The following is a 17,728-nucleotide window of genomic DNA, read 5'->3' on the forward strand; positions in this document are numbered from 1 at the left end:
AGGTAATAATGGGGGGTTAGTGTTAGCCATTTTATACCGGCTAACACTAGGCCCCGACTTAGTAATGGATTCCGTCTATTAGACGGCTTCCACTACTAAGTCTATAAAGTAAAGAAATAAAGACAACACACAAGTCAAAAAAATTTTTTATTCAAATAAAAACACCCCCACACCCCTCATTGACCATTTTATTAAAAAAAACACCAAATAACCGCTGGTCATCGACGTAGTCCACCGAATCCGACGTAATCCACAGGATACCGATATCTGAAAAACAAAAAGGGAGAAACACACAAAAAACACACAAACAGGAGCACAACACCCATCATTGTGAGCGGTGTAGTGCACCTTACAGTATGCAGCATCTTTACAGATCGCTGCTTACAGTCTGGCCCCCAAGGGGTTAAGGGAGGATGTATTACATCCCCCTTAACCCCTTGGGAGCCAGACTGATGTCAGACTGCACCCATCCCAGCAAGGAAGGGGTTAAGTGACCCCCCCTTCCTTGCTGGGAGGGGTTCAGTGCTGGGGAGGGGGTGGGGAGAGCTGTATACTCACCCCGATGTGTCCTCTTCGCTGGTTTGCAGCACAATGAAGTCACTGTACTGCGGACCGGCTCTTTATATGTGCGCTGAGCCGATCAGCCGATCAGCTGAGCGCACATTTAATTCAAAATGTTTCTTCTAATAATGCTATTGTGATAACATAATTAGAAGAAACATTTGATGTTTTCATTAAAGTAAAGTGATGATTAGTACAGAATGCTCTATTGCCGGCAATATGAATTAACGGCTTATGGAGCTTCCTGTACTAATTAATATTTAATTAATAAAAAATTTTTCGTTGTAATAAAATCAGTTTCGTTGTTCAATTATTTAATTTAAACGAAACCATTATTGTGCAATTAAATATACTGTCAAAAAATAAATATATATAAATATACATTTATTTATATATATTTATTTTAACAGTATATTTAATTGCAAAATGATGGATTTGTTTGAATTTAATTATTGAACAACGAAAGGGACTTTATTACAACGAAAATGTGTTTTATTATTTAAATATATTAACCATGAGAGGCATCGGCATTACTGCAGAGGATCGCAAACCCCGGTAATAGCGATGCCTGTAAACTGTTTCCCTGCTTTCCCAGATGCATCCAGAGGTGTTTGCATCACTTTCTAAAGATTTTATTTGTTATTTTTAGTTGAACCAGATTTCCAAGTAAATGACCGTATGTTTTCAGCCGCATGTCTATTTTTTCCCACGGCCGTAGTTTCAGCCGCACATTTCCAGCCGCATAAAAAATACAGCCGCACAGATACATAGTGTGAACATAGCCTCAAAGGGAATCTGTCAGCTCCCGACCCTACCTAAGGTGCTGACAGTGTGGTGTAGCTGAAAGTCCCCTAGTGAGCGTGGTGCCTTTTGGTAATTTGTTAATGCAGTGGCTTGAACAATCCATGCACAATCTCAGGTCTCCCACTAATAAAGAGTCAAAGAGGAGTTGTTTGTGTCGCACTCTGGCACACCTCACCACTCCCTACTCCTCCCACTTCTTCATGAATAATTAATCATGCCTGGCCTCCTGCTCGCTCAGCTGTCACCCAGTGTCTCTGACTGCAGATTGATTCTCTGTAGGCAGTTTTTGTCTGAAAGAAACACTCAGATACAACTCACCTGTCTATAGACCTGCCAGTAACAACCATTGTTTTAAAATAATGGCCTTTGTTTGCCATTAAGGGTAGCTTCACACATACCGGATCCACAGCAGATTTCACGCTGCGAGTTTGCAGCGAAATCCGCTGCGAATCTGCTGCATGTATTGGACCCGGCCCCTTTAACATCCCCACCGCCAGCCCGCAGCCCCGGCCCCGAGCATACATTACCTGCTCAGTGCTGCGGCTGTGTGTGATGCTCCCGGCTCCCCTCGCTCCCCATCAGCCAATCAGGCAGCACTGATTGGCTGATGAGGAGTGAGAGAGCCGGGAGCGTCACACACAGCCGCGGCCCCGCAAAGCAGGTAATGTATGATCGGGGCCGCGGGGGGTTAAAGGGGCCGGGTCCCATACACACAAGGCATCCGCTGAGTGTATGCGACTCATTCAGCTCCACAGTACAGGATCCGCTGCGGATCTGGTACGTGTGATGCTACCCTAAATGATGGCCTTACACTAAATTTCAACAGTGTGTGAACATAGCCTGGTTTTGGTTGCAAAATACTGAGCAAAAATGCTGTGTGTGAACATAGCCTTAAAAATCATACAATATTGAGAAAAAAATAAAGACCTATATTTAATTTCCATCAGGGGATTTGAACCAAAAATTAACTTCTGGCAGGTCTCTAGACAGGACAGTTACCCCTAGACCACAGCTCCTGTTTCTATCAGACATCACCTGCCTACAGATGACTGATCTGCAATCAGAGACACTGGCTGAGAGCTGGAAGGAGGGGTGAGGCGTGCCAGAATGTGGCACAAACAACTTTTTGCCACTTTATTACAGTAGGATTGTGCATAAGCCACTGCACATACATATTACCAAAAGGTACCATGTTTACTAGGGGACTGCCAGCTACAGCACACTGTCACCACCCTAGGTAGGGCCCTGGGGATGACAGATTCCCTTTAACTCATTTTTTAAAGAATAACTTTTGTTCCTCTCTTAATTAACCCCTAGACGACCCTGGGCGTACCTGTACGTCCTGGGTCGCCTAGGGGTGTTCAGAGCGATCCCCATGTTATCACCCGGCTGGGGTCTGCACCGTAATGACGCTGATCCCGGCTCGGCACTCGAATGCTTTCGGCTGCAGCAGCCAAAAGCAATCGAGTGCCTATCTCATTGATTTATGCAATATCAATATACTGCATAGATCTCAATGAGAGATCAGTGTACTTATACTAGAAGTTTTTTTCAATTTCACCACACATTTCATTTTTTCCTGCTTTTGCAGTGTATTTTATGAAAAAATTCAGCCTGTCATTGCAAAGTACAATTAGTGGCGCAAAAAATAAGGGCTCATGTGGGTTTCTAGGTGGAAAAATGCAAGTACTATGGCCTTTTAAGCACAAGGAGGAAAAAACGAAAACGCAAAAATTGTAATTGGCCGGGTCCTCTAAGGGTTAACACACATTACAAAGTTTCATACTAGCTGCTCATTTGTAGTCACTGGTCGTTTTTGTATCCTAATGGAAAAGAGCCAAACAGTAGGCAGGACTGAACGTGATGAATGACAGATAAACATTAGCCATACGCAACACCCACAGCTGGACGTCCACAGTAAGCACTTCTAAATGACTTATTAATTGCAGCTCAGCTAAAAATGAGCAAGCACGCTGCTAGACCTCTCCGGTATACTGTGCATTACCGCTCACACCCCTACTCTAATTTCCATGTGTGCACAGGTTTTCTAGTAAACCACTAAAGGCAGCGATTCATCGATTGAGCTTTAGTGTAAATGCGAGTGCCAACTCCAGGCAATTATAAATCCCCCCCCCTCCAATATCGGTCTGCTGAGTATGCAGGCTATGTTCCTGGTGTCGCTGAGTAGTTGCTCTTGTTATACCAGATACCTCTTGGACGGCAGAGGCCCAGTATAATATTATTTTGTGGCTATCGATGCATAACAGGGGAAATGCTGGATTTCTGTCACATGAGAGCTGATAAGCCCCTGAAAACCTGATAAATGTCAGAAGAGTTCATGGAGCGTGTCTGCTCTCCTCTGACTATATCTCCTATTTATCACATAGGAGAGGATACAGTATTTAGTAATTGCTGTGCTTAGCTCTAGCCGTAGTGTGCACAATGACACAACAGGTATATACTGTGACCATTTCCTAGCAGTAGCAGGGAAGCTGGTCTGTAAAATGGACTCTTCCTCTCAAAGTGGTACTTGACCAAAGATTTAAAGGGCTTATTGGGTCGACCTAAACTCCAGTGCTCTCTGCTGAAGATTTGCTTTTATCTAATTCCCCCCCTCCACCCCTCCAGTAGAAATTTTTTTCTATAGTAGCCGACCCCCCTACTTCCTGAAACGCTTCTGTACAGGTGCCATGTCCATGGGAATTGACAGTTGTTATTGGTTATACATTGGTAAGTTTGTATGTTACTTTCACTTTTTCTTCAATCTGTTCTGATTGGCCTGACAGAATATTCCTATCTGATCAGTCCTCAGCATACTTAGAGTCTTCTTGAGTATTACTATGCTGACCTCAAGACCAGGCTGTGAATGACTCTTCGTGGTCTCTCAATCTTTTACTTAAAGACCCTATATGTTACTGAAAACTTTGAATAAAATATTGTATAAAAAATGGACTCCTAATTTATTATTAGAGATGAGCGAACCTCGAGCACACTCAAGAACGAGAGCGTGCAGCATTGGAATACCGGTGTCTGGATTAAGTTGAGTCCTGGAATACATGGATCGAGCCTATGGTCTATGGCTGTATCCATGTATTCCAGGCAGCCTTAGGGCTGCATCTAACTGCTTCGGCCACCGTTAATGAAATGCGTTACAATCTCGTTACAATTCTCGTAAAGGCCTTACTCTACTGTGAGGTGCAAGTGAGCGCTGTCAGCGCTCTTACACACGGCGGCAGCGAGCGGGTGAGTGCAGGAGGGGCCGTGGGGAGCTGCAGGGGGGCTTCCTGGGTGATGGCTGATTGTCCGGGCAGCCCATAGAGGATAGTGGCGGTCTGCTGCTGACGCTCCTTTTCCACGGAGCGACGGCAGCCGATCACTGCTATCACAGTCGTTTGTTTTTCAACATGTTGAATGACAAACAACAGTAATGATTAGCCGACATGAACGATCGGCTGATCGTTGCCTTCTATTCCACGGGACAATTATCGGCCGAATACGGACGATAATCGTTCCGGGGATTAGGGCCTTAACCCGAGTGTGCTCAATGTTCGCTCATCTCTATTCATCATGTCTTGCCTATATAGCTGGAAAACGCATAGATATCTATATCCCAAGTCTGTGCCTTGGACTGACCTGCACTCACTTTTCAGTTTCAATGGTCTTTGGTATAATCATTTAAGGCTGTGTTCACATCTGTGAATGTACAATGGATGCCATCACTATCTTCTGGTGCTGAATGTTCTTGATGTCAATTCTGTTGGCAACCTAACCTAAAGGTCCTTTAATATGGGGCCATCTTGGTCTGAATGGGTCCAGTGTAAACAGCAAAGAAATCCGCCGACAAAAGCCGTAACTCGGTGTTAGGACTCGAGTCAGGCGCTCGGCTTGGCTTTTTCAGCCATAATGCTTCACATGTTTTTCACATACTCAGCTCTGCTGTTCTTTGTATAGCAGAGGCCAGGGTTTCACTCCCCTGGCTGTTCAGCATAGGTGTTGGGTGTGTGCACTGATTATTGATTGACAGCTGACTTACAAGTTAGCTTTCTGTATCTGGCAGGACCTGGAGCCTCAGCCCCAATCAAGTCTGGGGCTGGGACTCCAGGCTGAATAAATATCAGACCTGTGCTCTCATTTCTTGCCTGCGATAGAACCTGGTTCCTCCTGTGTATCTTGACCTAGCATTACTCTGACTTTGTACTTCCGATACCTGACCTTTTGGCTTGGACCTCGACTATTCTTTGGATCACGATTTTGTACCTATACTGACTGGCTGTTACCGACTCGGACCTCTGACTTTCCCTTGCTTGTTTGTTAGTCTTGTCTCTGTTTTTCGTGTATGCACTTTGCCAGGTTAGGGAACGCCGCCCAGTTGTCCGCAGCTGTTTAGAGCTGTCGCGGCAAGCAGGTAGGGCCAGCTGGGGTGGGTGCCAGTTCTAGGGCTGCACTCGTCTTGTTTTCCCAGACCCCCTACCTGACACTCGGGATCTCTGCATTATAAATGAAATGCGTTGAAATGTGGACATGTGCCTTAATGCATGTGGACAAATGATAAGTAAGTTTAGCTTAAAAAAAAAAAGTGTTTCTGTGCGTCATTGGTTTTATAGCTGCGTCTTGTGGTTTTCCAGTTACGTTGCTGCTATCGTGGTTATTATCAGCCAGACGCAGAGCTGTCCGTGTGATCAGAAATGAATGCGTTCTTGTATTGTCTTGTCTTGTGTGGATCAGCCCATCAGACAATAAATGCTCTCCGCGTGTCTTCTATAATTGCAATCTGGCGTTGCCTCAACAGAAGAAGAAGCTTGTAATTCCCAGAACAGTGATTTGCATTAAGAAGTTGCTGAAAACATAAACTGATTTATAAGGGGAAAACTCATTTCCTGACTTTTTTAAATCTTTATTAAAACATATATTTCAAGTTCCTTGGGGTAAACGTAACAAGTGGTAATCTAAGCTAAAAATCATAAAGTGTGTTGTTTCCTCTTCTTATTCCTTTGTGGCGCTACAAGTGCACAGGTACTATTCCACCATTATCTGCAGATAATGGGGGATTAGTACTTTGTATATGTTCCCAGCACCGAGCAGGGAGGGGGGAGGTAGATGGCACCTCTTTCCCTCCCTGCTCGGTGCCCAGCAAATGTATTTATTGATTACATTTATGGGATACTTTGGGGAGCAAGGACACTTACTCCCCAAAGTATTACATAAATGTATTCAATCGCAAAGTACAGTGCATAACATTACATACACACATCCATTGTAATTCCAATGGAGTGTCCAGCAGGGGCGCACTATATATAGAAGTCAATGGTACTCATTGACTTCTATATAGAGAGTGCCCCCTGCTGGACACTCCATAGGAATTACACTGTTCGTCGTGACGTCACTGGTTCTGAGAGAATTCTAACACTTCCTGATACACTAAATTAAGGGAAATAGCAGTATATGAGCATTTCCCATAATTAATGTACATTAGAAAATTGTATAACTTTCCATAAGTAATAACATATAAAAAATAAATTTTGGCCGGACTTCTCCTTTAAAGTTACCGAATCAGGGATCCAAAATCTTATAAAGATGAGCCCCCCCCCCTATGTGCCCAGAAGAAGTCGTTTACACTGACTATACACATGTTATTTGTGTAAGAACATCCCAACTTTTCCTAACATTTTCTGGATTGGATTTTAACATGGCTGATCCTTTGTCCTTTGATCCTTTGTGCCTTCTGAAGTAAAAGAATGGTACCCACAAGGAGGATAGGCTGAGAATAGTCCCTCAGGCAAACTCACTGTTGTAGTCACTGATGGCTTTGTGGCTGGCTTACCCTATGGGCCCTATTCCACAGTAACGATAATCGGTCGGATCGGCCCCATTTGGCCCGATTCGGCCGATTATGATTCGGTGAAATAGAAAGAACGATCAGTCGATGATCGTGTCATTGGCTGATCGTTCATTTAGGGCCAGACCTAAAATCATCGTTCCCCCACCGCGCATCGGTACGGTTGAATAGCGGTGCGCGGCGGGCGACCGACGTTTTGACAAGCAGCAGCAGCATACATTACCTGTCCAGGCTTCTTCTCCGCGCTGTCTTCATCCCTGGGTCCCGCGCGCTCTATCTTCAGAATGGCCATTCTGCTGACCGGCCATTTTGAAGAGCGCGCGGGACCCGGGGATGAAGACAAAGCGGAGAAGAAGCCTGGACAGGTAATGTATGATGCTGCAAGGGCTGCATGGACATTGGTAACGATGTCCTTGCAGCCCTCGCTCAACAATCATCGGGCCGTTGAATAAGCCCAGTAAACGAGCGGCGATCTAGCAGATCCCTCCTCGGCCTGTGGAATAGGACCCTATGTGTGCCCTTGTGAACCTGTGCTTTTTGAATTGGTCTGAACAATAGTGATAACTCCCTGATTTCAGGGGTACAGAAGCCTTTAAGGAGTATGCTTATGTTGATAAGTGCCATAGACTTTATTAAGTTGAAAAACAGCAAATAACTTTACAAAATGTCCACTGTGCACAACCATATAACACATACTGCTTACAAGTTACAGTCTTTTAGTTGGGTTACTAAAATCTGATCACAGTTCCCTTTAGTTACTTTAGTATTCAGGATATCCAGACAAAGATCTATTTATTTAGGGCACGAATACTGGTACTCTAAAGAAGGATTAACCAAGACCATCGCAGGACCTGGGCACTTTAATCAACATAACTCTATATTAGAAAGGGAATCTGAGGAGCTGCACTCATCTTGCCTGTAACTTCATGCACTTATATCCCCAGACAATATAAATGTAAATTCACACAAGGCCGATTTGTTTCAGAATTTCTGCAACCGTTCCATTTATCTAAATGAGACATACAGAAGTCTATGCACAACACATGCTGCCGAAATAATCCCATTCAGATAGAATGGATTTTTCATCTGAAACTTGTGCAGTGAATCTACCTTGTTGGACATACCCTTATGGAGTAAGGTTTTCCTTTTGGGCATAAATGCATGGTGATTTTTCTTGTTTTAGCATTTGATGTGTCCATTGAAATAACTAGGATACAGATGAATTCATGAATCCTGGACGTCTACTGAGTAAGAGAACTGAAATACGGATTGCTCAGTTTCACAGCAGCATAATATGGATACGGATGCAAGTCTCAGCTCGACTGCTATTCTGATGACCTAAGCAAAAATGCGTCTGTAATAAGCCAGGCTGAGCGCTTGGCTCCTAGTACTGCCGGAGCGTGCGGCCGGTCAACAACTGCATCCCAGGTGTGCCTGCTTACTGTGATGTTTACTGGCAGGTGCAGCTGCCAGTCAGCTCTGGTTTTCTGCAGGAGGTTGGAGTCCCAGGCCCCAATCAGTCCTGGGGCTGGGACTTCACCTTCCATATAAGCCTGCCTATTCCCCTCCCTCCTTGCCTGCGATAGAGCCTCAGCTCCTGAGTGTCCCTAGTGTTTATTCTGATTGTGTTCCCGCTTCCTTGATTCTGGCTTTTTCACTTTTGACTTCTCTTTTGACTAACATATTTGTACTGCGATGGCCGATAGTTGCCGACTGTTTGTATGCCTTGTCTGTGTTTTTTTTTACACCTGTGCAGGGCAGGGACTTTCGAACAGTTGTCCGCTACCACTTTGGGCAGTACTGTAAGCAAGCAGGGTCAGCGAGGTGGGTGTCAGTGCTAGGGCATCACCTGTCTCGCGTCCTCCAGTCCCAAACCTGACAGCATCTGTGTTATGAAACTGGTCCAAAAAGTTCATTTAGTGAAAGATCCACCCATTTGTATTACCTTCCATCTAACATATGCTCAACGCTATTTGGTGACAGCTCAAGTTCATAGGAGACAATAATTGTACAGTCCCTCTTTACTGTCCCACTTTCACATCCAATATTCTGGGTTAGTTCAGATCTTTCTTTGATATCATTACATTTGAAAGACTTTTCTGGGCCTTTAATCTTAGATCTGTGGAGTGTCAGTCATATGCCTTCAGCTGTTAGCGCCTTTGTTTTCAACAATCAATTCTAGTAAGTAGAAGATGCCTACCACATCTATGGTGCCCATCACCTATACAGTCAGCTTCTTTCCTGTAGTTACAACCTTTGAACGTACAAAAAAGCTAAATTAAATAGATCCAAGTGATTCCCCACTCACCCCTACTTAACCCTATTTCTTCTACTATTGCTGTCAAAACTGAGCAATACATCAACACCTCTTCATTATGCATCTGAGAGAACATCCCTTTCCTTCCTCTTCTTTCCAATAAGTCTGTGTTTAAAATGCTATTCCAGTTTCGCAGTATACAAATGTAATCTATTACAATAGAGGGCAAATCTAACCCTATAGACATGTTCAGTGCATACATCAGTAATCTATTACAATAGAGGGCAAATCTAACCCTATAGACACGTTCAGTGCATACATCAGTAATCTATTACAATAGAGGGCAAATCTAACCCTATAGACACGTTCAGTGCATACATCAGGTGCCTTCCTGGAGTGCACATAAAAAGTAGATTATAATTGTCATGTGGACAGGGCATAAGACACAAGCAAAGCCATAAGGCAGCAGTCTATACAGAACATTCCAAATACCATATTTTCCGGCGTATAAGACGACTTTTTAACCCTGAAAAATCTTCTTAGAAGTCGGGGGTCGTCTTATACACTGGGTATGGTCACCCCATACGGTGGAGGATTTAAAAAATAGCCCCATCCCCACCATATGGGGCGACCGCTACAAAAAAAAAAAAAAAAACAGTTAACTCACCTGGCCTCCTGGCCAGTTCCGGGCCTCCGCGCTCCTCCTGTCCTATTCCCGGCGCAGGCAGTGTGACGTACACTGCGCCAGGGAAGCCCAAAGCTCTCCCGAGCAGCCGAGCATCTCATCGGAGAAGCTCAGCTGCCGGGAGAGCTTCGGAAGAATGACAGCAGGGCTGCGGTCAGGCAGGGGTTAACATTTTCCGGCATATAAGGCGAACCCCTGACAATCTTCTTGAAAGCCAGTGGTTGTCTTATGTGCCTAGTCGCCTTATACATCGGAAAATACGGTAAGTCAGGAAAAAATAAAGTAACAACCCTATATAATATATCCACACTTGCATTCAGCTTCTGGTTATCAGAATGGTTCAGAATGGTAAGAAATAGAGGTACAAACTACATTAAAAGGGTACATAAGTTTGCATAGACAACAATTGAAGTGGTTTTCCACCCTAGAAAAGTATCTCTATGACATTTATCAACCATTTAGACAAAAGAGACCAAACAGAGGAAGGCCCAGTCATTTGCTCAATTATTTCGGCGGAATGCGGAATCAGCCGACCCATAGAATGGTTTCTATGGAGCCGGCCGAAAGGCGCGCGTCCGTGAGCGCGTACAGCCATCGGAATTCCGCGGAGTTTATCCGCGAGAATTCCTCACTGTAAACCCACCCTTAGGGTGCCTTCACACCTACCGGATTCACAGCGGATCTCACTTCTGCGGATTCGAAGCGAGAACCGCTGCGGATCCGGTATCATTCATCCCTATGATAGCACATATTCGCAGCGGGATTAACATCCCGCTGTGAATATGTGCTTTAACTCCCTGGTGCCCGCAGCCCCTCCGGCGCATCCCCCCCATCCCGGCCACATCCCCCCATCAGCCCACCCCCAGCCCGGCAGCTGAGCGGGACCGGAGCCGGGAGTCTCACTGCAGCCGCGCTGCCGAGCAGGTAACGTATGCTCGCGGCGGCGGCCCGGAGATGGGTTGATGGGGGATGTGGCCAAGATGGGGGGGATGTGCCGCCGCCGGGGATGGGGGATGCGACAGCGGGGCTGCGGGCACCAGGGAGTTAAAGCACATATTCACAGCGGGATGTTAATACCGCTGCGAATATGTGCTATCATAGGGATGAATTGATACCGGATCCGCAGCGGTTCTCGCTTCGAATCCGCAGAAGTGAGATCCGCTGTGAATCCGGTAGGTGTGAAGGCACCCTTAAGCAGAGAAAAGACCAAATATTGGCATGGAGGGGTCATGGACCCCAGTTTGGCGGTATGTATAACGTTGATTTAAACATAGAAAACTTAAAGAAAATATAAAGTGAGCATATTGCAAAACTGCTTGTGATTACAATTAAGCTATTTGGGACAATATAATAATCATTTTGATTCTGTAACCATAGATTTTTTTATTATACCACTTACCTACAATACAATTTTCTACAATGAAATCATAAACTTGTCCACAATATTGAAGCCATATATTAGAAAATGGGGGAAAAAACTATTTTTTCTTTTTTAGTTATTGCTTTCATTATGTTTCTATGTTTTCCAGTTCCTAAAGTTTTAGCAAGTTGGGAAACAAATGTAATTTTATTTTGTTTCATATGTTTAGCGGTGACTTTAGCATTATTAATTGTATGACTCTTTTTTCAGTCGAAGGTGAACTCTGAACACAACATGAGCCATTCAAGGGGATTGCCAGGATTGCCTCCTCTGCCTTCAGCACTAACAAGAGAACCTTCAGAGCTCTATCAGGTATGTATATGACCCTAATAACAGTAGGAGTATAACTCAGGGCTTTATTTGCCACTAGGCTAAAGGATAATTTCCCTAGCCAGTAGCTAACAGAGGAAAAATGTTTTTCTAATGGAAGGTACTACATGTCTAAGAAGATGGAGAAGCAGCAGGCTGCACAACAGAAAGGCAGTAAGGGTAGCTTCACACGTAGCATATCACATCAGATTTGATGGTGCGGATCTGCAGCAGATTTGATCTAAATAACTGAACACAGCATCAAAACTGCACCATCAAATCTGCTGCAGATCCTGTACGTGTGAACGCACCCTTAAAGAGACAAACAATGCTCCCCCCTCTTCTGTGCAGTGTGAATGCTGATTGGTGGAGCAGCACTCAGCAGGCTTCTCTCTGTTGCTGCTCCACTATTCAGAACTTTATTTTGCACACGGACAGGTATCAAACCTAATGGCTCTATTACATGGCACGATAATTAGGGGGAAGTGACCACGACCTGTGAACACTTGCTTCCCCCTCGTTCCCTGCTCACACAGACAGCGAGCGAGGAGCAGCAAGAAGGGCTACTCTGACAATTCTTAGATCGTCGGACCTGCTCATTTAAATCACATCACTGACATGACCGTTCCATTTCAACATGTTGAAGCTGGGTTCACACTATGTATATTTGAGGCTGTATTTGTGAGGCTGTATAGCAACCAAAACCAGGAGTGGATTGAAAACACAGAAAGGCTATGTTCACATAATGTTGTAATTGAGTGGATGGCCGTCATTTAATGGCAAATTTTTGCTGTTATTTTAAAACAACGGCTGTTATATTGAAATAATGGCAGTTATTTACCGTTATATGACGGCCATCCACTCAATTTCAACATTGTGTGAACAGATCCTTTCTGTGTTTTCAATCCACTCCTGGTTTTGGTTGCTATGAGGACCTGACTTGAGGACCAAATACTGCCTGAAATATACAGTGTGTGAACCCAGCCTGAAAGACCACGATCAGCTGACGTGCATGTCGGCTGATCGTGGCCTTTTAACATTTCCCATTACACCAAACGATTATTAGCCGGAATGGCCAGCAATCGGTTAAATACGGCAGAAAATTTTTGGTGTCATAGGGCCTTAAGGAATCACTACCTGTCAGATGCAGGGAAGTAACAATGTACTGCTTTTATGCAAATTTTCAGTAATTTTAAGCGTTTCTACAATGTAAATTGACATGCTTACACGCTTTACCTCTGATATATTGAACTGCTCGGTAGGATGTCCTGTCTGTCAGCAGCTTTCACCAGAGAAGATTTCAAAAAAACATTTTATGAGAAGGAAAATTAAATGATAATTAGTTTTAGTTTATTTTTTAAAAAAATACTAAACTAAAAACTAATTTTCCATTGGATTTTTCAGATGTAAGCTCTTTCCCCCCAAATTTTATGAAGCCAGACCAGTACCAATGTGGGACTTCCTAGGTGCCCCCGACAACTGTTTACTTCACCTACTGACAATGACATTGTCACACCTCCCTGTAGACTTCCCTGCAGAGCCACCAATGGCATGTAGCAGGGCTGTGTTATGGTAACGGCATTACTTCCTTCACTGTATCTCAGTCTCCGTTTAGCATGGAGACAAAGTTATCTGGGGAAGAAGTGTATAGCAGGGGCATAGCTAGGATTCACGGGGCCCCATAGCAAAAAATTGTAAGGGGCCCCCTCTCCTACGCACAACACAAAGCACTGTAATATATATATATAAAAGTTACTAATAAATACTAAAGTGCCAAGCGCAAGTAAACCTGTACTGTAATACTATAAGTGCAACAATAGGTCTCTTTTTATACAACCCCTGGCAAAAAGTATGGAATCACCAGTCTTGGATGAGCACTCATTCAGACATTTCATGCTGTAAAACAAACTCAGATCAAAAACATGATACAATATGAAGGTCATTCCAAAGTGCAACTTGTTGGCTTTCAGGAACACTCAAAGAAATGAAGAGAAAACATTGTGGAAGTTAGTGAATGACACTTTTATTGACCAAGCACAGGGAAATAAATATGGAATCACTCAATTCTGAGGAAAAAAGTGTGGAATCATGAAAAACACATAAACAAAAGACCATTCAAAATACATTACTAGTATTTAGTTTATAACAGCTTTCAGTCTTTGAGGCATGGACTTGATGAGTGACAAACAGTATTCTGCATCAATTTGGTGCCAACTCTCTTTGATAGCAGTTGCCAGATCAGCTTTGCAGGTTGGAGCCTTCTTGTGGACCATTTTTTTCAATCTCCACCACAGGTTTTCAATTGGGTTGAGATCTGGACTATTTGCAGGCCATGACATCGACTGAATGTGTCTTTCTTCAAGGAATGCCTTCACTGTTTTTGCCCTATGGCACGATGCATTGTCATCTTGGAAAATTATTTCATCATCTCCAAACATCTGTTCAATTGAAGGGATGAGAAAACTGTCCAAAATGTCAATGTAAACTTGTGCATTGATGGAAGAATTAACCACTGTCATCTGCCCAATGCCTTTGCCTGACATGCAGCCCCATATCATCAAGGACTGTGGAAATTTGATTGTTTTCTTCAGGCAGGCCTCTTCATAAATCTCACTGGAACGGCACCAAACAAAAGTTCCAGCATCATCACCTTGTCCAATGCAGATTCTTGACTCATCACTGAAGACAACTTTCATCCAGTCATCCACAGTCCATGATTGCCTCTCCTTAGCCCGTTGGAGTCTTGTTTTTTTATGTTTAGGTGTCAATGCTGGTTTTCGTTTAGCTTTCCTGTATAGAAATCCCATCTCCTTTAGGCGATTTCTTACGGTTCGGTCACATACATTGACTCCAGCTTCCTCCCATTTGTGCTTCATCTGTTTAGTTGTACTTTTTCGGTTTTCAAGACAAATGGCAAGGGAAAGGAAATAGACTGGGTGTGTCCTTTTTTTCTACCTCCAATTTGAGTGATTCCACACTTTTTTCCTCATAATTGAGTGATTCCATATTTATTTCCCTGTGCTTGGTCAATAAAAGTATCATTCACTAACTTCCACAATGTTTTCTCTACATTTTTTTGAGTGTTCCTGAAAGCCAACAAGTTGCACTTTGGAATGACCTTAATATTGTATCATGTTTTTGATCTGGGTTTGTTTTAAAGCATGAAATGTCTGAATGAGTGCTCATCCAAGACTGGTGATTCCATACTTTTTGCCAGGGGTTGTATAATTGCACGCTGTACGTCCTTTTGAAATGGATAAAAGTGAACTACAAATGAATACTAAAATGACAAGCATAGATATTATGAGCTGTAGTACTTAAAAAAACAATGTCTATCTAGGCATCGAAATCTCCATAGAGATAGAAAGATTTATAGAACTGAATGTGAAATCTTTAATAGCTAAAATTGAAAAGAAAGTTAAGATCTGGCAAGGACTACCACTCTCTATGATGGACCGAATGTCCCTAATTAAAATGGTTGTCCTTCCCCAACTAACATATATCCTAAAAGCGTCCCCCTGCTGGATTCCCCGTAAATGGTTTAAGGCTACAAACCCACTTGGCGGGTCTGCAGCGAGTCTCCTTGCTGCGTTTTTGCAGCGAGACTCGCTGCAGATCCCAGCCCTATACTTTCATTAGCAGAGAAACTCGCAGCAGGGATGTACATCCCTGCTGCGATTTTGTCTGCAGCCCGCCCCATTAACCCCCTAGCCGCCGGACATTATACATTACCGGGTCCCTGTTCCTGCTTGCTTCGGGGCTCCCGATGTCTTCACGGCCCGCCCGGCCAATCAGTTCGCCGAGCCGCCGAAGCAAGCAGGAGCGGGGACCTGGTAATGTATAATGTCCGCCCCCCCTGCAGCCCCGATCGCCCCCGGCCGCACAATCGCCCCCCGCACCCCCCGGCGATCGTGCGGCCGGGGGGTGCGGGGGGCGATCATGCGGCCGGGGGCTGCGGGGGGCGATCATGCGGCCGGAGGGTGCGGGGGGCGATCGTGCGGCCCGGGGCGATCGGGGCTGCAGGGCGGGCGGGCAGGATATACATTACCAGGTCCCTGCTCCTGCTTGCTTCGGCGGCTCCCGGCACGTTCCGCCCGGCCAATCAGTGCGCTGCCCTGCCGCAGCGCACTGATTGGCCGGGCGGGCCGTGAAGACACCGGCAGCCCCGAAGCAAGCAGGAACGGGGACCCGGTAATGTATAATGTCCGGCGGCTAGGGGGTTAAGGGGGAGGGTTGCAGACAAAATCGCAGCAGGGATGTACATCCCTGCTGCGGGTTTCTCTGCTAATGAAAGTATAGGGCCGGGATCTGCAGCGAGTCTCGTTGCAAAAACGCAGCAAGGAGACTCGCTGCAGATCCAGCAAGTGGGTTTGTACCCTAAAAGAATAGAAAACCTGTTTAATGGTGCGTTCACACTTACAGGATCTGCAGCTGATTTTCTGCAGCAGATTTCATTTAAATAACTAACACAGCATCAAATCTGCTGCAGATCTGCTGCAGATCCTGTAGGTGTGAACGCACCCTAATAGCTTAAAGAGAACCAATCACCAAAAATTATACTCAATGATTTTATAGTAGGGAGGAAGTAAATATAACCAAACATAAAAGAAATCACCCCTGGAAGCTTCTAATCAACAGCAGTCAGTTCTTTTGACTGTAACATTTCTCCAATGTAAAAGGCTGGGTTCACACTGCGTTTTTCCCTATCCATTCCATGTATCCATTTTTAATTGGTTACTTTTAAAGGACAGAAAAACGTAGTCAACACTATTTTTGTGTACTTTTTTTTTATAATGGAAGTCAATGGAAAAACGGATCTAAAAGGATTGCACAAAATTGCAGCCGTTTTTTTCCAATAAACGTATATGTTAAACAGATAGGAAAAAACGCAGTGTGAACCAAGCCTAACTAAAACTGTCATCTGTGATCATGTCTGGTGAAAACAGGTACTGGGCCAGTCTGACAGCATCCACTTCAAAGGGTATGTGCACACTACAAAATCCGGGCAGATAACCCGCCGCACATTCCGGAGCTCGCTTGCATCTCCACAGGTGCCAAAGACTTCATTCTGTGCAAAGGCTGATTCCGCTGTCTGCCCAAAAAATGAACAGGTTTTTGCCCGGATTTTGTAGTGTGCACATACCCTAAGGCTATGGTCACACAACGTATATTTTTGTAAAACCACGGCTGTTGTACAACGGCCGTGATTATTACAGAAATATACGTTACATAGCCATCTATGGGATCCCGGCCGGAGCGTATACACATAGTATACGCTCCGGCTGCGATTCCTTGGGGCCCTTAAGAACAGTCATGTCAGTTTTCTGCAGTCTCTATTCAGTGAATAGTGGCCGCAGAAACCCTGTCAGTGCACACAATGGAGCGAGCGGCTGCAGCCGCAAGCTCCATAGTGTGCTGTGGGGAGTTCTGATGCGGGCGTACACGGATGCGTCCGCATCAGAACTCTGTGGGGTTAAAGATCATCTGGCCGATACTGAAGTACTGGCCGGGATGATCTTTTCAGAGACTGGCCGTTCTGTGACCCGGCCGGGTCATGGAACGGCCGGTCTCTTACTGCATGTGAACATAGCCTAATGGTGCGTTTACACAGGCAGATTTATCTGACAGATTTTGGAAGCCAAAGCCAGGAATGGATTTGAAAAGAAGAGAAATCTAACGGTGCGTTTACACAGAGAGATTTATCTGACAGATCTTTGAAGCCAATACCAGGAACAGACTATAAACAGGGATCAGGTCATAAAGGAAAGACTGGGATCTATCCTCTTTTCAAATCCATTCCTAGCTTTGGCTTCCAAAATCTGTCAGATAAATCTTTCTGTGTAAACGCACCATTAG

The 17,728-nt window shown here is 44.6% G+C and overlaps 1 protein-coding gene across 2 annotated transcripts in view; it reads left to right on the forward strand.

Moving 5' to 3' along the window:
- Positions 1-17,728, forward strand: part of DNAH3 (dynein axonemal heavy chain 3) — a 257,207-nt gene that overhangs the window by 22,910 nt on the left and 216,569 nt on the right. For both annotated transcript variants that reach the window (XM_069983790.1, XM_069983791.1), the window contains exon 2: positions 11,774-11,875. In XM_069983790.1, coding sequence (XP_069839891.1) covers positions 11,774-11,875 — 102 coding nt within the window. The remainder of the gene's footprint in view (positions 1-11,773; positions 11,876-17,728) is intronic.

This window comes from Dendropsophus ebraccatus, chromosome 9 (assembly GCF_027789765.1).
Source record: "Dendropsophus ebraccatus isolate aDenEbr1 chromosome 9, aDenEbr1.pat, whole genome shotgun sequence".
In the NCBI taxonomy this organism is placed as follows: domain Eukaryota; kingdom Metazoa; phylum Chordata; class Amphibia; order Anura; family Hylidae; genus Dendropsophus; species Dendropsophus ebraccatus.